The 25,125-nt window shown below is 47.9% G+C and overlaps 1 protein-coding gene across 1 annotated transcript in view; it reads left to right on the plus strand.

Moving 5' to 3' along the window:
* NOTCH1 (notch receptor 1) overlaps window positions 1-8,306 on the plus strand; it is a 46,288-nt gene extending 37,982 nt beyond the window's left edge. Inside the window, exons 28-34 of the mRNA XM_007521453.3 lie at window positions 200-416; window positions 594-681; window positions 776-941; window positions 1,497-1,792; window positions 3,097-3,244; window positions 3,333-3,430; window positions 5,130-8,306. Of these exons, the coding sequence (XP_007521515.1) occupies window positions 200-416; window positions 594-681; window positions 776-941; window positions 1,497-1,792; window positions 3,097-3,244; window positions 3,333-3,430; window positions 5,130-6,647 (2,531 nt within the window). The 3' untranslated portion in view covers window positions 6,648-8,306. The remainder of the gene's footprint in view (window positions 1-199; window positions 417-593; window positions 682-775; window positions 942-1,496; window positions 1,793-3,096; window positions 3,245-3,332; window positions 3,431-5,129) is intronic.
* Window positions 8,307-25,125: the final 16,819 nt, after the last annotated feature.

The following is a 25,125-nucleotide window of genomic DNA, read 5'->3' on the forward strand; positions in this document are numbered from 1 at the left end:
TGGTGCAGGAGAGAGAGAATTTAGTGATAGTTTGCAATTCTGATTAATCGCATAGAAAGTGACCTTATTTTGGGGGGTGGGATGGAGGAGAGCGGGTGAAGGGACGCCCGGCCACCGAGCCAGTGTGCTGCCCCCCGGCCGCCAGCCTGCTGTGTAGCCACCCCCTAATGCCGGGCCCCTGGCCGCCCCGTGCCCCCAGGTGAGACCGTGGAGCCGCCCCCGCCCCCACAGCTGCACTTCATGTACGTGGCCGTGGCCGCCTTCGTGCTGCTCTGCTTCGTGGGCTGCGGGGTGTTGCTGTCCCGCAAGCGCCGGCGGCAGCATGGCCAGCTCTGGTTTCCTGAGGGCTTCAAAGTGTCAGAGGCCAGCAAGAAGAAGAGGCGTGAGCCCCTGGGTGAAGACTCCGTGGGCCTCAAGTGAGTGGAGGGGAGGGGAGTGGGGGAGGCGGGCACCTGCCTTTCCCAACCTGGGAGATCCACCTCAAACGCTGGACTGATGTGGGGTGGGGATGTGATCCGATGGCCATTCAAGCTGTGCCCTTGGGCTTCTCTGGGGGCCTCACTCAATCTCGTGGCTCTACCTTGTACCCTCAGACCCCTAAAGAATGCCTCTGATGGAGCCCTCATGGACGACAACCAGAATGAGTGGGGAGATGAGGACTTGGAGACCAAGAAGTTCCGGGTGAGTCTAGTAGACTCCTGGGCTTTCTGGGTCTCCCCACCCCTCCTGGGCTGGCCTGATGTGCTCCCTGCCCCCCTATTCCCCACCCATTCAGTTCGAGGAGCCTGTGGTTCTCCCCGAGTTGGATGATCAGACTGACCACCGGCAGTGGACCCAGCAGCACCTGGATGCAGCTGACCTACGTGTGTCGGCCATGGCCCCCACGCCACCCCAGGGTGAGGCTGACACCGACTGCATGGATGTCAACGTCCGAGGGCCAGGTAGGCACCAGCTCTCAGGGACACTGTCATCAGCAGCCTGCTCCCCTCCCCTGAGCCCCTGGGTCAGAGTTCTAGAATTGGAAGGGGTGGGGCAAGGTGCTTACAATCTTTGTGGGTATTTCCCATTCTAGTGCAGTGGGGATGTCCCCTTGTTCATTCTGTGTCCTCAGGGGGACTCTCTGAGGTTCCTCTGCCTACTAGTTCTGAAGACCTTTTGAACCCTGTAGAGCATTGATTTGCTAGCTGCATGTTTCCTGCCTTGTCTTTTTTTAGGGGGCTTGGTGGGGGGCTGTAGTTATCAGCGATGATGACAGCTAGATGAGGAAGCAAAGCCATGGGGGTCTCTGTTTCCCACTGGCCAGCTGGCTCTCAGGAAGATCAGGTCACTCTCAGTAGCTCAGGTGACATGGCTGCGTGTAAAGGACTTCACATCCCCATGGCCATCTCGCCCTTTTCCCCACCCCCTACCCTTGGGGTTACCATCCCTCCCTGGCACTGCTGCAGGGGACTAGCCTTCCTGAGCCACCCCCTCCCCCATCTCCATCCTCACTGCAGATGGCTTCACACCCCTCATGATCGCCTCCTGCAGTGGAGGGGGCCTGGAGACAGGCAACAGTGAGGAGGAGGAGGATGCACCAGCAGTCATCTCCGACTTCATCTACCAGGGTGCCAGTCTGCACAACCAGACTGACCGCACTGGCGAGACAGCCCTGCACCTTGCTGCCCGCTACTCACGCTCAGATGCGGCCAAGCGCCTCCTGGAGGCCAGCGCTGACGCCAACATCCAGGACAACATGGGCCGTACTCCGTTGCATGCTGCTGTGTCAGCTGATGCACAGGGCGTCTTCCAGGTAGGCAGCTACTGCCTGTCTCCTGCCATGCTTCCCCTCCCCTGCCTGCCCTCCTGGCCTGTGCCAACAAATCAGCCACTGTGGCCCTCAAGTCACAATCCTGAAGGAGGTTTGGGGCTAGGCAGGAAACTGGGGAGGATTAGGAGAGCAGGGATAGTGCAGAACCTCTTTTTACCCACTTAAATAGGCTCTGTTGGGTTGCTGCCTCACCCTTCCCACCCAGCCTTGGCCAGAGGCGTAGCCTGTGGTTGTAAGAAAGAAAGGTTTAGAGGCTGCTGCTGCTGCTGCTGCTGCTGCTACTACTGCCTGCACATCTGGGACTTTGGCCTTGTTAGAAGCCTAGGAGGAGGCTGGATTTATTTATTTATTTTGTAAGATTGCTTTATTATGAAAAAGAGACATATAGACCATTGCATCACTCAGTTCTGGCATCAAATGGTGCAGGGATTGAACCTGGGATCTCTGGGACCTCAGATATCCCAAGTTCTGCCCTCTGATAAGCTGAGCTAGCTTTCCCACCTGAGGAGGACAGATTAGGAGTTGGGAGGCCTGAGTTTCTGGGGTACATCCCAGCAGCAGAAACTGCTTTTGTATACTGCCACCCAGTTCCCAGGCTCTGGTGGCCCTGCTCATACGGAATGGACAGATTCAGTGGGTCAGATCAGGAGGTTATCACAAAGCTTTTAATCCAGTGAAACACTTTGTACTATGGGAATAAACTGAGGCTAGTAGAGAGAGAACAACCTAGATAATGGGGTGTGGGCTGTGCTCGTCATGTGCCTTTGCTGATAGGCTCTCTCTCACAGGTACTGAGAGCCCAGTTCCCATGGGCCTTTGAGAGCTAGGCCCATCCTACACACTGCTTACCACCTGGCCCTTTTCACCCACTGGCCTCCCCTCTGGCCCCAGCACAGCAGCATCCCCAGAGCTGCCTGCACTGTGCCTGGCTGTGTGCCTGTGTGGCCTGGCTTTCTGCATATAGTTCAGATGCCTGCTCTGTCGCCGTAGCCTGGCAGGGACTTGATCCCCTTCCCCCAAGTCCTCGCAGGAGGTGGCATCCAAGTCCTGGTTTAGAGGAGGCCACATGTGGTCACAAAGGGCTGGTCCCCAGGCAGTTCAGCCTGCTTTCCAGTGCCCCCCAGCAGTAAGTGGTGAACCTCTACCATTCTGCCCTCCTCCTCCCCCAGATCTAGCCTTACAAAGACTATTCAGACTCCAAGAGGCCCCATCTATAGGAAACTGGGTCCACAGTATTGGTTCTAGGCCAGGCTGGGACCAAACCTGAATGCTTTCCTGTCACTTAGATCCTTATCCGGAACCGAGCCACCGACCTGGATGCCCGCATGCATGATGGCACGACACCACTGATCCTGGCGGCCCGCCTGGCGGTGGAGGGCATGCTGGAAGACCTCATCAACTCACATGCCGATGTCAATGCTGTGGATGACCTGGGTAAGTGGCCCAGCTCAAAGGGGGCTTTTGGGGCCAGGGTGCCACTATCTGCTTGGACCTCCCACCCACACTTGGCTTCCCCACCCAGGCAAGTCTGCCCTGCACTGGGCAGCCGCTGTGAATAATGTGGATGCCGCGGTCGTGCTATTAAAGAATGGTGCCAACAAGGACATGCAGAACAACAAGGTAAGCCAGGTGGGCAGGTGGCACTCACCTCTCCAGCTCAGAGACCCTTTCCCAGGCTGTCGAGTGTGGGTCTTCCTGGACTCCCCAGCTCTGCAGGAGCAGATGCTTTAGCTCAGTGCTGGGAGTGTCCTCAGCTCTCCTTCCTTCCTTAGACCTGAACTCACTGCTCACCTCTGGGCATGAGGCCACTGCTGCACAGATTATGTGGCTACAGACATACTGTGCCCCCAGGACCTGGACTTCAGCTGTCACTGGACAGAGTAGGGAGCTCCAGATGATACATCCAGCAATAGCTCAGGGGGGCAAGTCCATGTGTACCTGCCCCATTTCTGGCTCCCTGCTGCTGGGGTCTGTCCCCCCAAACTGCAGAACCTCCTTTTCCCCCTACCCAGTGGATCCTTCCTCTCCTGAATGTCCCATGGTGTTCTTCTGAGTTACTAGCATATTTAGGCAGGTCTCCCCTGTCCACACCCTCTGCCTCACAGGTAGGTACATTCAAGGCCTGGGTGTCTCCCTGACTTCTGGATGATGGGACACATTGGACACTGAGCACTAGGAGGCACTGTTGGACCCAGGTGCTCCTGAGTCCCTGTAGGGTGGAGCCTGGTCCACTTCCCAGCCGGGAAACAACTTCAGGGAGGGAGGGACTGGCAAGGATGTGGCATGGCTGAGGTGTGGCAGTAGGCATGGTGTGGTAGCAGCCCCTCTAGGATATGTAGTCTATGTTCTGGACAGGCAGGCAGCCAAGACCCTGGCAAGCAGCTGAGAAGTCACATCACCTGGGGACCATCTGGACAGGGCACCCTATCCTAGTGCCCATGTACCTCAGGGTTCCCTAAGCTTCCCCAAGCTTCTGAAATTGCTGTAGAGTTTTCATGTGTGTCCTTCTGGAGGGAAGGAAGAGAGGCTTCAGTGTGATAGATTCTCAGTGGGGTCTCTAACCCCCACAAAGGGGAAGTTCTACTGACTCAGAACCTAGGATCCTACACCCCAGTCCTGGGGGAGTCTCAGAAGATGTGTCTAAGACTTTGTTGTCTGCTATCGCCAGGACTTCACCACTCAGGCCACCTTTTCAGATGGAGACAGAGATGGGGGACAGGTGGTGGTACACCTGTTATAGAGTATACACATCACAGTGCACAAGGACCCGAGTTCAAGCCTGTGGTCCCCGTCTGCAGGAGGACGGATGCTTCATAAGCAGTGAAGCAGTGTTGCAGGTGTCCCTCTCCCTATCTTCCCCTTCCCTCTAAATTTCTGTCTCTATCCAAAATAAATAAATAAAATCTAAGAGAGAAAGACACTACAGCACCTACGTTTCCTCCACAGTGGTGAGGGCGAGGCAGAAACCTAAGCTGCAAGCCTGTTAGAGCAGGCAAGCTGTCAATATTCTGCTGGCCCTTGATTTTAGCTATTTTTTTGACCAAAGCATTGCTCAGCTCTGGCTTATACTGGCACTGGGCATGGACCTGGGAGTTCATTAGCCTCAGGCATGAAAACATCTGTGCTACCTCCCTATCCCTGGCTGAAAAAACTAAACTAAAATAAAAAGACTTAGTGTAGGGCAGACACCAAAGCAAGGTCACCTGGAGGTCCCTTCTGTGGTGGGGACCCAGGAGTCAGACCACAATCCTCTCTCAGCAACCCCTGTGATGGGGCCCTGTGAGGATGCCCACTCACCTGCCCTCTGCCCCTCCCCCAGGAGGAGACGCCCTTGTTCCTGGCAGCCCGAGAGGGCAGCTATGAGACCGCCAAGGTGCTCCTGGATCACTTCGCCAACCGGGACATCACAGACCACATGGACCGGCTGCCCCGCGACATCGCGCAGGAGCGAATGCACCATGACATCGTGCGGCTGTTGGATGAGTACAGTTTGGTGCGCAGCCCCCCACTGCACGGCGCCCCCCTGGGTGGTGCACCCACTCTGTCGCCCCCGCTCTGCTCGCCCAATGGCTACCTGGGCAACCTCAAGCCCTCTGTGCAGGGCAAAAAAGCCCGCAAGCCCAGCACCAAGGGCCTGGCCTGTGGCGGCAAGGATGCCAAGGACCTGAAGGCACGGAGGAAGAAGTCCCAGGATGGCAAGGGCTGCCTGCTCGACAGCTCGAGTGTGCTGTCGCCCGTGGACTCCCTTGAGTCGCCACACGGCTACCTGTCGGATGTGGCCTCGCCTCCCCTCCTGCCCTCTCCCTTCCAGCCATCCCCATCCATGCCTCTCAACCACCTGCCTGGCATGCCCGATGCCCACCTGGGCATTGGCCACCTGAATGTGGCCACAAAGCCTGAGATGGCTGTGCTGGGCGGAAGTAGCCGGCTGCCCTTTGAGGCAGGGCCACCACGCCTCTCGCACCTGCCCGTGGCCTCTGGTACCAGCACAGTCCTGGGTGCCAGCAGTAATGGGGCCATGAATTTTACCATGGGGGGCACCACAGCATTGAACAGCCAGTGTGAATGGCTGTCCCGGCTGCAGAACGGCCTGGTGCCAAACCAGTACAACCCGTTGCGTGGAGGAGTGACGCCGGGCACCCTGGGCACGCAGACGCCTACGCTTCAGCACAGCATGATGGGCCCTCTGCACAGCAGCCTCTCTGCCACTGCCCTGTCCCAGATGATGAGCTACCAGGCCCTGCCCAACACACGGCTGGCCACCCAGCCTCATCTGGTGCAGACCCAGCAGCTTCAGCAAGTGCAGCCGCAGCCACAGCCGCAGCCGACACAGCAGCCGAGCCTACAGATGCCGCAGCAAAGCCTGCAGCCTCCTGGTGGCATCCAGCCGCAGCCGAGCCTGCCACCCCCGCAGCCACACCTCAGCATCACACCAGCCACCAATGGCCACCTGGGCCGGAGCTTCCTGGGAGGAGAGCCCAGCCAGGCAGATGTGCAGCCCCTGGGTACCAGCAGCCTAGCAGTGCACACCATCCTGCCGCAGGACAGCCAGGTCCTACCCACGTCACTGCCCTCTTCCCTGGCCCCACCCATGACCACTGCCCAGTTCCTGACCCCACCCTCGCAGCACAGCTACTCCTCCACATCGGTGGACAACACCCCCAGCCACCAGCTGCAGGTGCCCGAGCACCCCTTCCTCACCCCGTCCCCCGAGTCCCCCGACCAGTGGTCCAGCTCCTCGCCGCATTCCAACATCTCCGACTGGTCTGAGGGCATCTCCAGTCCACCTACCAGCATGCAGTCCCAGATCACCCACATTTCTGAGGCCTTTAAGTAAACAGCAGAGCCCCGCAGGACCAGCTTCTGTCCCCAGGCTCTGTGGGGCAAGTGTGTATAACCTGTGTACTCCAGGCCGACCAAAGGAGTGCTCTCTGTTTGTTTTTTCTTTTTGTTTTTTAAGAATCCTGTTTTTATACAATAAGAGGACAATTTTTTTTAGTATTTATTTATGTACTTTTATTTTACATGGAAAAACTGCCTTTTTTATTTATATGTATTGTTTTCTATGGCTTCAGATAGAAACTTTTTATCTGTTCCAAGAAAATCAGTTCTCAGTTGTAGTAACTTTGTTGCTTAGGATAATGATCCTGTCTTTGAAAAAATATAAACAAAGATTCGTGATTTCTAAAGGCCATTTATTTATTGATTTCTGTTTTCTTGAAATCCAACAAGAAATGTTGGAGGAGGGAGGTTGGAACCAGCATTGTCCAAAGAGCTCCTGGGATACGCAGGCAGCTCCAGCTTCCCCAGACCCCCCTAACCCCACACCCACTCTCAGCATCACCAGGCAAAAGAAGAGACGGAACTCTCACACTTCTGGCCCATGGCTGAGTTCACTTCTCAAAGAGGAAAGTGAAATGATACTGTTTTATATGTGTTTTTTTTTTTTTTTTAATTATTATCAACAAGGTTTTGGAGGCATGTTTTTTTTTTTTTTTAAATAAGTGTTCTTAAGGTGTCCCCAAGAGCACATTCCATGGTACCAATCATGAATCTTTGTTTCAGGTTCAGTATTATATAGTTGTTTATTGGTCTTGCAAGTTCTTGTTTCTCCTAGAAGCTCCTCTGTCCTCATCCCACCCACCCCCCAGCAGCCTGTCTCGAAACTGAAGCATTGTGGAAAATGAGAACACAGACATGGGGCTGAGAGAATTGGCTTTTAGATGCTGTGTACATGAATCCTGCCCTTTTCTGGAAAAGACCTAGATCTGCCAGGTTCAATAGAAGCTGGACTGGTGTCTCTGTTGCTGTGGGGCTCTTAGGGCCCGCCTGCTGGTGCACCACTATTTTCATAGGTTTGTCAGAGCAACTTCCCTGGCGATCTTGGGAGAACATATCTGACTCCTCAAGCCTGTTGCCGCTCTGTGGGTGCTAGGGGTGATGGGAGCTTGTTGTTGGGTACCCCTCCTGATTGGGGGGGTAGGCATTTGCTTGGGAGAAGAAAAGATTCTTGCAATATCAAGTATAAGCCTGTGGCAGAATTACTACTGTAAATAGATTTTTAAAGGTGGATTTTGTTTAAAAAATCTGAATGAACAAGTCTGTCAGGTGTTACACTGACAAGGGATGTCAAAATCGAGCTCAGCTCACTGGGGACCTGCCACTGTCACTGCCAGAGTCGGACTCCCGGGAGCTGCCCCAGGGACAGTCCTGCCACCCACCACCTCTCCGGCCCACGGCCACTCAGGGCAGCATCCCCAGCCTTCCAGGGACAACGCTGTGCCATCCCTTCTGGGCATGACCAGACACACCCTATGATGTTGATTCTTTCTGTGTTTTATAAAGATAGAGTGTAGTTTACAGGGGAAAAAAAAAAAAGGAAAACATTTTTAAAATGTTGTCTACATATAGAACTGTAGATGATAAAAATGATGTATTTTTTTCATCTTTTTTTTTGTTAACCAATTTACAATAAAATTGTTGATGGTCATCCAAATTTTGCTAAGCTTGGCTATAATTGACTCCCTTTGGGGGGTGGGGACATCCTACTCTAAAGTAGGGTGTCCCTCTGTCCTTTCTGTCAGAGAATAACGGAGAGGCTGCCCAGACCTATGGGAGCTGAGCCAGGCTGTCTATATAGGTCCAAAAGGGTCTGCATCTGCCTGCACCGCACTGTGGAGGACCCCATATCTGGAGGTCCAAGACACATGGGACAACTGACCTTGGGCTTTTTCATAGGTCCCAGTCACAGAGGGTTGAGCCAGTGCCCACCCAGCCTAAGTAGTGGCAGTATGGGACCCATGAAAGTCTCAGCAGGGCAATGGGACACCATTCACTTGGGAACCCTTAGCGTGATCAGACTGTTCCCTGTCAGATGCCCACCTCAGCCTCCTTCTCTCCCTCCTGTCTGTGCCTCTGCTTCCACCTAGCTTTGCCGGCTTTGAAGGCAACCCTTTCTTTCCTCTCCATCTGGTCCCACCCCTGCTTCCTGACCCCCACCAAGAACCCATGCCTCCTCCATCAGGCTCTGCCCCTCCCATCCAGCTAGCCCCTCCCTTCCGCCCAGGTCCTGCCCCTTCTGCCTGACCCCCCCCCCCCCCAAGCCCTACACCTCTCCTGCCACCTACCTTCAAGCCAGTGAGTTTCAACCAAGGAGTCTGGCCTGGCCGAGGGTTTCAAAGTGCTGCCTGCCCCTGGCCTGGCATGCCCCACTTAGTTTGGACAGGCTTGCCTGGCATGGTGCCTTTCTAGGCTACATGGTGCTATAGGGGCAGGACAAGCGGGTCTGGATTCAGGATGTGGGATGTAGTAGGTGAGCCCACCTTCATCCTCAGGAGGGACATTCAGCCTGAATTCTGCCTATACAACATACAGCACCCCAAAATTCCTATATGCACACCCTCAAAGAAGTGAAAATGCTTAGGTTCCTATATGAATGTGTTCATCAAAGCACCATTTACCTTAGTCAAGTGTGTTCCTCAGCTAACAGACTGACAGACACAGTGTGGCAGGTGCTCTCTGTGCTGGTTAATGTGTCTGCTTGGCTGGGCCTTTGAGCTAAACTTGGGGGTGTTTATGGATAAGATGATGGTTATCTGAATTGGGAGACTGCTCTTGTGGTGGGTGAGCCTGAATAGAACAGAAAGACTGAGTAAGAGGGCTATGCTCCTGTTTGGCTGAGACACTGGTTTTCTCTCGCTGTCGACTTATATTGCAATCGCTCTTCTTAGGTCTCAGGCCTGTTGACTGACAGACTGAAACTCCCCAGCAGCTCCCCTGAGTCTTCTTGGACTTGGCTTGGGCTGCAAGTTCCAGCCTTGCTGGCTACTGCTGGAGGTGAAATCAAACCTAAGAGTTATCCACCCTCCTGAAGCTTCCCAAGATGGGGGGGGGGGACTTGGAGGATTTAAAGTCTCAAGGATGTGGCCTTGAGGTGGTTCAGTGGGTAGAGCCCAAGACTTGCATACATAAGGTCTTGAATTCTATCATCAGCATCGAATAAGTCAGTGAAGCATAGAGTTCAATCTCTTTCTCTCTCTCTCAAGTTTTGATTATTTAGAGCAGTGTCATGCAACAGAAGTAGAATGCAAGCAACATTTAATTTTAAACACTTAAATTTCCTCCCCCTAGCCTGGCCCTACCTGTGCCATTTCATGGCTCTGGACTGCTGTTTTCTTTCTTTTTTTTTTAATTTTTATTTTTTAAATATTTCTTTATTCCCTTTTGTTGCCCTTGTTTTATTGTTGTTGTTATTGATGTTATCATTGTTGGATAGGGCAGAGAGAAATGGAGAGAGATGGGGAAGACAGAGAGGGGGAGAGAAGATAGATACCTGCTTCATTGCTTGTGAAGTGACTCTCCTGCAGGTGGGCAGCCTAGGGCTTGAACCGGGATCCTTATGCTGATCCTTGCGCTTTGCGCCACCTGTGCTTAACTGCTGTGCTACTACTGCCTGACTCCCATGGACTGCTGTTTTCATTCAGAGACACAGACAGAGGAGGAGAGACACCACAGCACCAGGGCTTTCCTAAATGCTAGATTACCTTCCACATGGTACCAGGACTTGAGCATGGACCATTCTCATGGGGAGGCACTCATCCTACCCTATGAGCTGGTAAAGCATGTGGCTTACATGTGTGAGGGCCTGGGTTTAATCCCTAGCAAGCATAAAAACAGGAAAGACTGTGGTCTAGGAGGTGGCACAATTGATAAAAGTGCTGGACTATCAAGCATGAGGTCATCAATTTGATCCCTGGCTTTGCATGTGCCAGAGTGATGCTTAGGATCTCTCTCTCTCATTAATGAAAAAATATATCTGTAAAAGAAAGACAGAAGGGGGACAGGTGGTGGCACATCTGGTTGAGCACACGTTACAATGCACAAGGACCCAGGTTTGAGCCTCTGGTCGCCACCTGTAAGGGGAAAGCTTTGCAAGTGGTGAAGCAGGGCTACAAGTGTGTCTCTGCCTCCCCCCTATTCTCTTGATTTCTTTTTTTAAACTATTTTATTTATTTATTATTAATGAGAAAGAGGAGGAGAGAAAGAGCCAGACATCGTTTTGGTCCATGTGCTGCCGGGAATTAAACTCAGGACCTCATGCTTGAGATTCCAGTGCTTTATCCACTGTGCCACCTCCTGGGCCACTACCCTCTGACTGTCTCTATCCAATAAATAAAGATAATAAAAAATAAAAGAAAGACAAAAGCAAACAACATCACAAATGACATTGATGTGGGCCAGGTAGTGGTGCACCTAGTTTAAGTACACAATAGCATGTGTTAAGGAACTGGGTTTAAGCCACTACCCACCATAGGGGATAAGCTTCACAAGTGGTGAAGCAAGTATTGCATGTGTCTCTCTGACCCTCTCCCTCCTCTCTCAATTTCTCTCTGTCCTATCAAATTAAAGGGGGGGGGGGGAAGCCACTGAGAGCAGTGGATTCATTGTGCAGGCACTGAGCCCCAGTAATAACCCTCCCTGGTGGCAATAAAAAATTTTGTTTTTAATGATATTGGTGCTCTGTTTCAATTTTAAAAATTAAATAGCTAATTAAAAATGTTAAAGTTGGAGTTGGGAGAGAGAATAATGGCTATGCAAAAAGATTTTCATGCATCTGGCATTAAAGTTCCCAGGTTCAAGTCCTAGAATCACCATAAACCAAAGCTAAGCACTGCTCTGGTATAAAAACAAAATTGTGATTTAAGTTAAATGTGGTTTATTTATTTATTTTTACCAGAGTACTGCTCAAGTCTTGTTTATGATGATTGAGCCTGTGACCTCAGGGCCTCAGATTTGAAACTTGTCTTGCATAACCATTATGCTATCTCCCCAGCCCATTATAACACACTTCAGCTAATTCAATTATCCAACAATAAAAAAAAAAGGGTGTGAGGTAGATAGCATAATGGTTATGCAAAGAGATTATCATGCCCAAGGCTCCAAAGTCCCAGGTTCAATACCCTGACCACAATAAGCCAGAACTAAGCAGTGTGCTCTGGTAAAGAAAAGAAAGAAAAAAAAAGAAAGGAAAAATCATTATTTTTCTATTTGTTTTTATTTTATTTATTTATTTTTATTTATTTTTTAACCAGAGCACTGTTCAGCTTTGGCTTATGGTGATATGGGGGATTGAACCTGGGACTTTGGATCCTTGGGCATGAAAGTCTTTTATTATTATTATTATCTATTGGATAGAGACAGCCAGAAATTGAGAGAATCTAGAGAAATAGAATCTAGAAAATCTAGAAAGATTGAAGGAATATAGAAGAGAGAAATAGAGACAACTGTAGCACTGCTTTTCCACTTGTGAAGTTTTCCCTCTGCAGATGTGGGCTGGGGGCTCGAACCTGGGTTCTTGTACATTCAGCCAGGTGCACCACCCCCCAGCCCCATATGAAAGTCTTTTTTGCATAACATTATGCTGTCTCCTCCATCCTATCATGTCTTTTCCAACAGCCCAATATTATCGTTTCAGCATGCAACTGTCAGACACAAAATGAGCAGTTAACAAAATATCCTGTTTTTGAGGGGGGTCCTCTCTTTGAAAGTGGGTATGAGTTAGAATAGGCTAGCAGCACAGTTTGGTGCTCATCTGCCAAAGGAGTTCAGCTGCCACACTAACCAGCACTAACCAGGAAGGAGAAGCTGGATTAAATTGTTCTTACGGCAATTGCCACAGCAGCACAAGCCCCTGTGACACAATAGGGACACATCTGGGGCCTCAAAGTCAGCATTCTGACACTCTTTGTGGATTTTTGAATGTGCATCCCCTCCCCGAGCCACACAGCACGCGATGGATGCATGGTCAGCACTGGCAGGGGAGCTACTTACAGTTCTCCAGGGCCATGAAACTGATCATGGGTCTCCCTGTGTCTTCAGTGCTGCTGCATTGCATTTTGGGGTGAAAGAGTCCCTGGGGCAAGGTAAACTTTCACTCCACGATGTTCACTTATTTTTGGCATTTATTAAAAACACATGTGCCTTGGGGCCAGGTTGTGGTGCACCTGGTTGAGCACACATATTATAATGCATAAAGACCCAGGTTCAAGCCCCTGGTCCCCACCTGCAGGGGAAAAGATTCACAAGTGGTGAAACAGTGCAGTGGCTGTCTCTGTCTCTTCCTCCCTCTTCTCTAATTTTCTGTCTCTATTCAAAATAGATAATAAATAAATAAACAAACAAACAATAAAACACATGAGCCTTGTAGCCTGGGAGGTGGCACAGTGAATAAAACACTGGACTCTCAAGCATGAGGTCTTGAATCTCACCCCTGGCATCACATGTGCTAGAGTGATGCTTTTTTTTTTTTTTTAATTTTTTATCTAAGAAAGGATTAATGAACAAAAACATAAGGTAGGAGGGGTACAACTCCACACAATTCCCACCACCCAATCCCCATAACCCACCCCCTCCCCTGATAGCTTTCCCATTCTCTAGCCCTCTGGGAGCATGGACCCAGGGTCGTTGAGGGTTGCAGAAGGTAGAAGGTCTGGCTTCTGTAATTGCTTCCCCGCTGAACATGGGCGTTGACTGGTCGATCCATACTCCCAGTCTGCCTCTCTCTTTCCCTAGTAAGGTGTGTCTCTGGGGAAGCTGAGCTCCAGGACACATTGGTGGGGTCTTCAATCCAGGGAAGCCTAGCCAGCATCCTGGTGGCATCTGGAACCTGGTGATTGAAAAGAGAGTTAACATATGAAGCCAAACAATTTGTTGAGCAATCATGGATCCCAAGCTTGGAATAGTGGAGAGGAAGTGTTAGGGAGGTACTCACTGCAAACTCTAGTGTACTTCTGCTTTCAGGTATATATTTTGCAGTAGTTTATGGATACGTGTGCACATAAGCTCTCTCTCACAGAAACTGGTGTATATCTAGGTTATGGGACTTTGTTAGAAAGTGAACCACCTGAGATGAAATTAGAGTGTACTATTAAAGGAAAGGTCTCACCCGAGTAATGAAGCTGAAGGGTTGTCATTCCACACGTGAAGTCTCTGGATACAGCCTGAGGTGAAGCATGTTGAGGTGGCAATCGTTGCTTTGGTTAGGTTGTGATCGGCGGATGCAATATTATTTGGTTTGGATTGGGAGATGCATACGGGAAAGTGGGCCCTATCCAAGGGTTCCAGGACTGGGGGAAGTAGGGGCTCTATAGTGGAGATGTGAGGTTCCTGCTGTCTTAGGGTTCAAAAAGACAATCGATAGTTAATATTATCATCACATTATTTGTTAATTGGGTTAACTTTGAAAAGTCCCTTTGTTATGGTTTGCTATATAGTATCCAGTATCTTGTATATAGCTGTGCTATTGGATGCTTCTAATCTACTTGGTCTAGGCTTTTGAGAGAGTCCGCATATCAAATACATAGCCTATATATTAAAAAGATTCAGTTTGTCTTTTGAGAAACTTTGAGACATACAATTGATTTCCCCCTCTCATATTAATTAACTACTGATTTATATGTCTACATTTTGCTAGGAGTGTACATAAACACCATTCCCACCACCAAAGGACTGTGACCCATCCCTCCCGCCCACTCCCACCCCCCACTGGCCCAGGAAGCTACATGTCTACCCCTCACCACTGGGTTTTTACTTTGGTGCCCTACTTACAATTTGATCAGGTCCTGCTTTTAGTTTCCCTTTCAGATCTTCTTAGTCAGCTTCTGTTGATGAGTGGGATCATCCCATACTCATCTTTATCTTTCTGACTTAGTTCACTTAACATAATTCCTTCTAGCTCTGTCCAAGATGGGTCAGAGAAGGTGGGTTCATTGTTTTTGATAGCTGCATAGTATTCCATTGTGTATATATACCACAGCTTTCTCAGCCACTCATCTGTTGTTGGGCACCTGGGTTGCTTCCAGGTTTTAGCTATTATGAATTGTGCTGTTATGAACATAGGAGTACACACCTCTTTTTGGTTGGGTGTTATGGAGTCCTTGGGGTATAACCCCAGGAGAGGAATTACTGGGTCATATGGAAGGTCCATGTCTAGCCTTCTGAGAGTTTTCCAGACTGCTCTCCACAGAGGCTGTACCAATTTACATTCCCACAGCAATGTAAAAGGGTTCCTCTGTCCCCACATCCTCTCCAGCATTTGTTGCTGCTGTCCTTTTTGATGTATGCCATTCTTACAGGAGTGAGGTGGTATCTTAGTGTTGTCTTAATTTGCATTTCTCTGACAATCAGTGACCTAGAGCAGTTTTTCATATGTTTATTAGCCTTTTGGATCTCCTCTGTGGTGAATGTTTTGTTCATTTCCTCTGCCCATTTTTGGATGGGGTCATTTGCTTTTTTGCGGCTAAGTTTGCTGAGCTCTTTATATATTTTGGTGATTAGTTTCTTGTCTGATGTCTGGCATGTGAAGATCTTCTCCCATTCTGTGAGGGGTCTGTCTGTTTGTTTAATAGTTTCTTTGGATGTGCAGAAGCTTTTCAATTTGATGTAGTCCCATTGGTTTGTTTCTGCTTTAGTCTTCCTTGCAATTGGGTTTGATTCATCAAAGATGTCCTTGAGGTGTATGTGGGAAAGTGTTTTACCAATGTTTTCCTCTAAGTATTTGATTGTTTCTGGTCTGACATCTAGGTCTTTGATCCATTTGGAGTTGATTTTTGTTTCTGGTGAGATAAAGTGGTTCAATTTCATTCTTCTGCATGTTTCAACCCAGTTTTCCCAGCACCATTTATTGAAGAGAGCCTCCTTTTTCCATTTAATCCTTTGGGCCCCCTTATCAAAGATTAGATGCCCATAGGTGTTGGGATTTACTTCTGGGCTTTCAATTCTGTTCCACTGGTCTGTGTGCCTATTTTTGTTCCAGTACCATGCTGTTTTGATGATGATGGCTTTATAATATTGTTTAAGGTCTGGGAGTGTGATGCCTCCATTTCTGTTTCTTTTCCTTAAGATGGCTTTGGCAATTCTAGGTGTTTTCAGGTTCCAGATAAATGATTGTAGTGTTTGTTCTATTCTCTTAAAGAAGCTTGGTGGAACTTTTATGGGTATTGCATTAAATTTGTATATGGCTCTGGGGAGAATATTCATTTTGATGATATTTATTCTTCCAATCCATGAGCATGGGATATCTTTCCATTTCTTGGTATCAGTTTCTATCTCCTTGAGTAGCGACTCATAGTTTTCAGTATACAAGTCTTTCACTTCTTTGGTCAACTTTATTCCTAGGTATTTGATTGATTTTGCTGAAACAGTAAATGGGAGTGATTTCTGGATGTCTTCTTCTTCAGATTTAGTGTTTGCATAAAGAAATGCCACTGATTTTTGTACATTAATTTTGTAGCCTGATACCTTGCTATATTGCCTAATAACTTCCAGTAATTTTCTACTGGATTCTTTAGGTCTTTCTATGCATACTATCATATCATCTGCAAATAGTGAGAGCTTGACTTCTTCCCTTCCCTTCTGTATCCCTTTGATTTCTTTCTCTTGCCTGATTGCTATGGCAAGAACTTCCAATACTATGTTGAAGAGTAACGGTGACAGTGGACAGCCCTGTCTTGTCCCCGATCTGAGGGGGAATGCTTTCAGCTTCTGTCCATTGAGTATGATGTTGGCTGTAGGTTTGCTATATATAGACTCCACTATCTTGAGGAATTTCCCATCTATTCCCATTTTTTGTAGAGTTTTGAGCATGAATGGGTGTTGGATTTTGTCAAAGGCTTTCTCTGCATCTATTGAGATAATCATGTGGTTTTCAGCTTTGCTTTTATTGATGTGGTGAATAACACTGATTGACTTACGGATGTTGAACCAGCCTTGCATTCCTGGGATGAATCCCACTTGGTCATGATGAACAATCTTTTTGATGTGTTGCTGTATCCGGTTGGCCAAGATCTTGTTTAATATTTTGGCATCTATGTTCATCAGAGATATTGGTCTGTAGTTTTCCTTTTTTGTTCTGTCCCTATCAGCTTTTGGTATCAGGGTGATGTTGGCTTCATAAAAGGTGGAAGGGAGTATTCCTGTTTCTTCAAGCTTATGGAATAGCTTAAGAAGTATGGGTATTAACTGTTTCCTGAAAGTTTTGTAGAATTCGTTTCTGAAGCCATCTGGTCCAGGACTTTTGTTGTTGGGGAGATTCTTAATAACGGTTTCAATTTCTTTGTCTGTGATTGGTGCATTTAGATTTTGTAGTTCTTCTTGGTTCAGTTTTGGAAGTGCATAGGTTTCTAGGAATTGTTCCATTTCTTCCAGATTCTCTAGCTTGGTGGCATATAGTTCTTTACAGAAGTTTCGCAGGATTCTCTGGATTTCTGTGGTGTCAGTTGTGATATCTCCTGCATCGTTTACAATTCTATTAATTTGAGTCTTCTCTCTTTTTTGTTTGGTGAGTCTGGCTAGGGGTTTGTCAATTTTGTTTAATCTTTCAAAGAACCAACATTTGGCTTCATTGATCTTTTGTATGGTTCTTTTATTTTCGATGTTGTTTATTTCTGCTCGAACTTTAGTGATTTCTGTCCTTCTGGTTGCTTTAGGGTTCCTTTGTTCCTCTTCCTCTAAGTCCTTGAGGTGTGCAGTAAGGTCGTTCATTTGGGCTTCTTCTTGGTGTTTAATATGTGATTGTATGGCTATAAGTTTACCTCTCAGTACTGCTTTAGCTGTGTCCCAAATATTTTGATAGGTTGTGTCTTCATTTTCATTAGTTTCCAGGAACATTTGAATTTCCTGTTTGAGTGAGTCTCTGACCCAGTGGTTCTTAAGGAGCATGTTGTTTTGTTTCCAAATTCTATGTCTTTTAATAATTTTCCGTTTGTTGTTAAATGTTAGTTTTACTCCACTGTGGTCTGAGAAGACACTTGGGATGATTTCAATGCTCTTGAATTTATTGATGCTGTCTTTGTGGCCTAACATGTGGTCTATCCTTGAGTATGTGTTATGTGGATTTGAAAAGAAGGTGTATTCCAGTTTTTTGGGGTGGAAGAGTCTGAAAATGTCCAAGAGGTCTAGTCTGTCAGTCTCTTCATTCAATTCTCTTGTATCTTTATTGGTTCTCTGCTTTGTTGATCTGTCTAAATGTGAGATTGGGGTATTGAAGTCTCCCACTATTATTGTATTACTATTGATGTATTTTTGAAATTCTTTCAGTAGATGCTTAATGTATTTAGATGGTCCCTCGTTGGGTGCATAGATGTTAATAATTGTTAAGTCTTCTTGGCTGATTGATCCTCTAATCATTATGTAATGTCCTTGCCTATCTTTTATTACTTTATTTAAAATCTATCGTGTCTGAGATGAGAATGGCTGTTCCTGCCCTTTTTTGTGGACCGTTAGCCTGTATGATAGTTTTCCATCCTTTCACTTTAAGTCTGTGTTTATCTTGTTGTGACAGATGGGATTCTTGCAAGCAGCATATGGTTGGGTTATGTTTTCTGATCCATCCCCCCACCCTGTGCCTTTTGATGGGTGAGTTTAAGCCATTGACATTTATTGATATTATGGATTTAATGTATTCTAGTGCCATTGTTCTAAAAAACAATTTGTTTACTCTGATATATTGCAAGTATTATAGTGATGTTCTTGTTTATAAGAGGTCTTTTAGTACCTCTTTCAGGGCCGGCTTGGTGATGGTTGCCTCCTTTAACTGTTGTTTGTCTAAGAAGGTTTTGATCCCTCCATCTAGCTTGAATGAAAGTCTAGCAGGATATATTATCCTTGGTTGAAACCCTTTTTCATTCAGGGCTCGATAGATATCTTGCCACTCCCTTCTGGCTTTTAGAGTTTGAGTGGAGAAATCTGCAGATAATCTTATGGGTTTTCCCTTGTATGTGACTTTTTGTTTCTCTCTTGCAGCATTTAGGATCCTTTCTTTATCCTTACTTCTTCTCATTGTGACTATGATGTGTCTTGGTGTCTTCAGGTATGGGTTGATTCTGTTTGGTACTCTCTGGGCCTCTTGAACCTTGATATCCTTTCTGTTATTCAGGTCTGGGAAGTTTTCTTGTATTATTTCCTCTAGAATGTTTGCTTCCCCTTCCTCTCTTTCTTCCTCTGGCAGGCCAATTATACAAATGTTACTTCTTTTGAGATCATCCCATATGTCTCTGTTGTTGTTTTCAGTGTCTCTCAATCTCTTTTTAAGCTCTTTCACCTCTTTCTTAGTTTTCTCTAACTCGTCCTCTGTCTGACTAATTCTGTTTTCTGCTTCTGTTAGTCTGCTTTCCCTTGCCTCAGCTTCTTTCTTCATTACAGCTATTTCAGCTTTCAGTTCTCTAATTGCCTCAAGATAATCAGTATTTTCCTTGGGGGTCTCAACTGTTGTTTCCCTAATACTGCCATTCCTTTCCTCCAATGTTGTTTTCATTTCTGTGATTAATAAGTTTATTATTGCTTGCATACTTTTCTTATCTATGGTTACTTCTGACTGATTTGTAGTTTCTTCTGGGCTCTTGTCTTCATTCATTGGGGTAGCAGTTTTATTTGTTTTTAATCTACCCATTTTTTTATTTATGTGTTTCTCTCTTTTTTTTATGCTCTGTTGTTCCTCAGTTATTGTGTCTTGAGTACAAGTAACACTGTACTAAATACCTTTATGACAATTGCACTCACCAACCTCCGGAATTACAGTAGCAACTGAAGTAAGTATTGAAGTAGTTTAATCGTTACCAGTTAGCCAAACAATTTCTCCAGTCCATGAAAAAATAGTAACCAAATCCCAGTGAAGAAAGAGAAAAGAAAGAGAGGATAGCAAGAATAGACAGTTATGCAAATCTACTATCCAGTGTATATTCTAGGGGTAACAAGAGGGGAAAGGGAACTAGAGCAGAGATACACACATAGAGAGTCCACTCTGAGTCAGATTTCTTCCCCAAAGTAATTCACAAATTCAGAAAGGCAAAGAAGAAAGAAGAAGTGTATGACAAGATTAAAAAGAGAAAGAGAGAGAGATAAGAGACAGAAAAGGGAGAAGATAAGAAGAAGAGTTGTAATTAAAGAGCAGTGCAAGGAACTTCCCAAATGTGTATCAGTGAATTCAAAAAAAAAAAAAAAAAAACACCCTGTTTGGTGGTATGGGGTATCCTGCTAGGAGCTGGTCCCAGGGACTGCTTATGGGGAGGGGGCAGCGGGAAGGATGTATGCTTGAAAATTAAAAGGAAGAAAAAAGAATTTTTTTCCCTACTCTAATTCTTAACCCAAATTAAGTTACAGTCACCTCCTTGGTGTCTAAGGACACTTTATTGGCTGGCCTGCTAAAGGCAAAAAATCCTATTGTCTCCAGGGGAGTGTGTTCGGAGCTCAGAGGCTAGCAGCTTCTCCGTCCGCCATCTTACGGGAAACCCCCCCCCTCCAGACTTTTTTAAAGGATTTCTCGAAAATGAAAACTAGCTCCAGGTCCTTTGATCCAATGAGAGCTATACTCAAGAAGTCTTTGGATCCGCCCTCAGGGTCGCGGTGGACCCTGGAGACTCCCAAGAGAAAGCCCCCGAGCTAAAGTGCTCTCTCCGGGTCCTCTGCCCACCGCGCTCTGCAACCAGCGGAGGAGCCGCCTTCCCGGGTGGAGGACAATGCCCGGCGCACTCGCCTTGCCCGGCGCCACCTGGGAAGTCTGGAGCCCCGCTAGTCCGTGTCACCTTTACTCTAATTCTTAACCCAAATTAAATTATAATCACCTCTTTGGTGTCACCTCTTATTGACAGGCCTGCTAAAGGCAGAAAATCCTACCGTTTCTAGAAGATGTGATTAGAGAACACGCTGTTAGCAGTTTCTCAGTCCGCCATCTTCCCCCGCTGCCCTAGAGTGATGCTTTGGTTCTCATTCTCTCACTTTCTCTCATAAATAAATCAATCCTTTTTTAAAAAAAATTATTTATTTATTTCCTTTTTGTTGCCCTTGTTGTTTCCATTGTTGTTGTAGTTATTATTGTCATTGGTGTCGTCATTGTTGGATAGGACAGAGAGAAATGGAGAGAGGAGGGGAAGACAGAGGGAGAGAGAAAGATAGACACCTGCAGACCTGCTTCACTGCCTGTGAAGCTACTTCCCTGCAGGTGGGGAGCCGGGGGCTCGAACTGGGATCCTTACGCTGGTCCTTGCACTTTGCGCCACGTGCGCTTAACCCGCTGCGTTACCGCCCGACTCCCCCCCCCTTTTTAATATGATCCTTTAAAAGTGGAGTGCACCTGCTTTGCCATACATGCAGTCCAGGTTCAAGTCCAGCCTCTACCACACTGGAAATACTGTAGTCTCTGTCTTGCTTTTTTCTATCTGAAAAATTAAGCTCAGAGCAGGAAAGTCTCAAAAACGACAGGAAAATGAAAGGGGGGGAGAGAAAGAAAGAAAGGAGAAAAGTGCAAGATATTTATTTTCTAGCAACCTTTTCTTAGCTTTTAAAATGAAACTGAGAAAAGGAGTGGGGGATGGACAGACAGCTCACTGTCATTATAGGTTTCAGTCCTGGCACCACATGAAAGGAAGTTTTGGTGCTGTAGTGTCTCTCCCTTCTGTCTGAATGAAAAAGTAGCCTAGAAACCGCAAATCTCACAAGCACAAGGCCCTGGCTCTGCGGAACTAGAGAGGGAGGTAGGGAGGGAGAACATGACTGCTTCTGACCATACCTGACTCAGGACCTTAGCAGGTTTCAGTGACCAGAGAGGGAGTGGGGCAAAAGTAGCTCCCCTTTATTAAACAGTAGCACTCAGCAGCCCCCACAGCTTTGAGGTCAAACCACAACCACTGAGCACAGAGCTTGAAAAACAAATGTCCTCTGTTCTTCCATTAGATTCAATTTTAAGGCATTTATGGTGTGCCTGTTGTGCAGAGTGGATCCCACCACCCCGTGGATGAATAGGTGAGCCTAAGAGGGTGGCAGTCTGGATGGCAAGGTCAGATCCTGAGTGAGTCAGGGTGTCCCTGATTCCAGCAAGCTGCGGCCCAGAGCTCCACACAGTCCTGGTTGCAGTCTCCTGCAGACCACTGATGACTCTCTGCCACCCCCTGCTGGCAGTACCCCACCAGTATCCCATTTGGTATTTAGCATGAGGCCTCCCATCAGGTCACGTGAGTCTTTGTGTTCTCCACCTGGTGCTCTTGGCTGCTTCCTGCACTGGTGTTAATGTTCCATTTCACAGGTGTGAAAGCTGAGGCTCAAAGAGCCAGGACACTTCTCCCATTATACCCACCTGAGCTTGGGTTCGTGTTCTCATAGCCATTTAGGGGCATTTAGGGGGTTGGGAGGGTCATAGAGACTGTCCTGTCTCGGGTGGGGAAGTAGACACTTGGGGAAGGACTTGCCGAGGTCACTTTGATGGGAGTTCCAGCTGCAGCCAGCCTGGCACTTGGCAACAGCATCTGCTGGAGGTCTTCCAGACTCCACGCTGGGCCTTTCCTTGCCCCAGCTTCTACCTGGGACTTCCATCACCTCTGATGTTCAGGACTCCCACCCCATCCCATCTACCCCCTCATCTAATGTGTGGGGACCACCATCTGTGCTATACTGGTGACAAGAGTGGTTCTCTTTAAGTGAAATAAGTCAGAAACAGAAGGATGAATATGGGATGATCTCACTCTCAGGCAGAAGTTGAAAAACAAGATCAGAAGGGAAAAAAAACAAACACACAAGTAGAACCTGAAATGGAATTGGCTTATCGCACCAAAGTAAAAGACTCTGGGGTGGGGGTGGGTGGATGGGGCAGAATACAGGTCCAAGAAGGATGAGAGAGGACCTAGTGGGGGTTGTACTGTTATATGGGAGACTAGGGAATGTTATGCATGTACAAACTATTGTATTTACTGTTGAATGTAAAACATTAATTCCCCAATAAAGAAAAAAAAAGAGTGGTTCTCTGGGGTTCAGCTGTCCCACCTGCCTGTCCCCAACAAGTTTTGTGGCTCACAAAGGGAATCCAAGGCCACCGCCCAGGCTGTTGGTTTCCTAGGGCCTTTCTAGAGAGCCTGGGATACTGAACTGATGACACCACTGCTGGATAATAAGTCCCCGCCAGCTTCTGTAGCTTCCAGGGATCATATGCAATCCCCCACTCCCACCCCAGCAGACCTGCAGAGCCCAACAGCACTAAACCACTTCCTCTCCCCAAGGCTTCTGAGACTTCCCCTAGAGCTACTTCTGTTTGCTTCAACCTTGAGTATTCCTTCTCCTCTATGCTGCCCCCCAGCAGGGAAAATTCAGGCTTTGCCAAAGGCCCTCAGTATCCTGCCTGCATGGAGGCACATCTGCAGCTTCATGGGGGGGAGGGGGGCAACAGATCTCCTCCCATAGACCCGGGGTGCTCCAGGCAGGGCCCAGCAGGCAGAAGACACACTTTTGAGGAGATCCCCCAAGTCTCCCCAGGATACCTTACACTGCCTGGTTCAGTGCTCCAGGGTGGTCACATCTCCCTGTGCTGTCTGCCTTGGCCTTATCAGTTTCTTTTATTTTTATTTATTTATTTCTTGATAGAGACAGAATGAGAAAGGAGATGGAGATGGAAAGAGACAGAGACAGACATCTGCAGCCCTGCTTCACCACTTGTGAAGCTTTTCCCCTGTCAGTGGGGACCCAGGGCTTGAACCCAGGTCCTTGCTCATGGTAATAAGTGCACTCAAGATATACTGCATTGCCCTGCCACGAGCTTGGTTCATGAGTCATTTCTCCCTCGCGTCGCTGAGTGAGTAGCAGCCCAGGCTGGCTCCAGTTGAGTTCTCTCCAATCCAGAGAGTATGCGCCTGGGAAGACAGCCCCCCCCCCCCCAAGCCTGGCAGCTATCAAGGGAGGGGATTGGATACAGGGTTCTGGTGGTGGGAATTGTGTGGTATTGTACCCTTCTCATCCTATGGTCTTGTCAGTATTTTCATTTTATAAATAAAAATTAAAAGAATAATAAGTGCACTCAACCAGGTGTGCCACCGCTGGCCCCTCCAGTATGTTTCCAGACACTGGAAATGGCAGTGTCATGTGAACAGTGACACTGATGCAGGGACACGAGATCTCATGGTAAGTGCTGGTCCAGTCAGGAGTCTGGGGCAGCTCTGAGGAGCTGGCCTTACATCCCGTGTGCACCCTCGTGGAGATGACTTCCTCTCCACACTCCTGGCCCAACCACACAGTTAGCCAAGCTGGATGACCATGGACAGGTATCCCCACACCACAGGGCCACAGGACATCCCTGCTGGGCCTTTTATTCCCACAAAAACTGGTATCTGCCCACCCCCTCCAACCATTCAGTGCCCTGATCCCTACTGTCCCCTCTCCCAGGAAGCCCTCCAGGTTAGCTCCTTCCACCTCTGGAACCCTAATGCACTTTGTACCTGGTGCTTCACAGAAGTTGCTCCTGTCTCCTGGTAAAAACAGGCAGGCCTCCCCGTCTCCCACCTTGCCCTCAGCCTCAAGACCCAAGACTGACCATGGAGCAGTCCTGCCTGAAGGGATAGACGGGGGGGGGGGGGGGGGGGCAGGAGCTCACGGCTCAGGGCCACATAGTCTCCACCTGACCTGACCCTGTGGTTCCTGCTGCCCGTGGATGCCTGCCTGGCACAGTCATCAGGAGATAGCCAGCTCTGCCCCGCTGGGGATGCTTGCGGGAGGGGGAGGACTCAGCCCTTCCCACGAGACCCTCAACAGCTACACACCAGAATCCTGCAATAGAAGTTGAATGCCAGCCACATCTAGAATTTAAACTTCCTACTCGTTACATTTAAAGAAAGGAAATGGGGAGTTGGGCGGTAGCGCAGTGGGTTAAACGCAGGTGGCGCAAAGCACAAGGACTGGTGGAAGAATCCCGGTTCGAGCCCCTGGTTCCCCACCTGCAGGGGATTCACTTCACAGGCAGTGAAGCAGGTCTGCAGGTGTCTGTCTTTCTCTCCCCTCTCTGTCTTCTCCCCTCTTTCCATTTCTCTCTGTCCTATCCAACAACGACATCAATCACCACAACAATAAAACAACAAAGGCAACAAAAGGAAATAAATAAATATTTAAATAAATAAATAAAAATAAAGGAAATGGACCAGGAGATTGTTTAGCCAGCAGAAATATATGTCTTACTATGCACTGAGGCCCAGAGTTTGAGCCCCAGTCCCACAGACATCACGAAAGAGAACTCCATGAGTGGTGAATGGTGCTTTGGTGTGTCTCCTCCCTTCTTTCTCTAAATATACAGAGTTAAAAAAATTGAACCAGGGAGGCCGCTTGGTGATCTCACCTGTGTGAGACCCTCAGTTCATTCCCTAATGTCACATTAAAAAAAAAAAAACAAGGAAACATGCTATCAAAGCAAATTTAATAGTTTACTTTATTAAGGACAGTATATCCAAAATATTATCATTCAAATATGGAACAGAGTTCTCAGCAGGCAGTTCATATTCTTGGCACTCAGG

The sequence above is a fragment of the Erinaceus europaeus genome, chromosome 10 (genome assembly GCF_950295315.1).
Source record: "Erinaceus europaeus chromosome 10, mEriEur2.1, whole genome shotgun sequence".
Classification (NCBI taxonomy): domain Eukaryota; kingdom Metazoa; phylum Chordata; class Mammalia; order Eulipotyphla; family Erinaceidae; genus Erinaceus; species Erinaceus europaeus.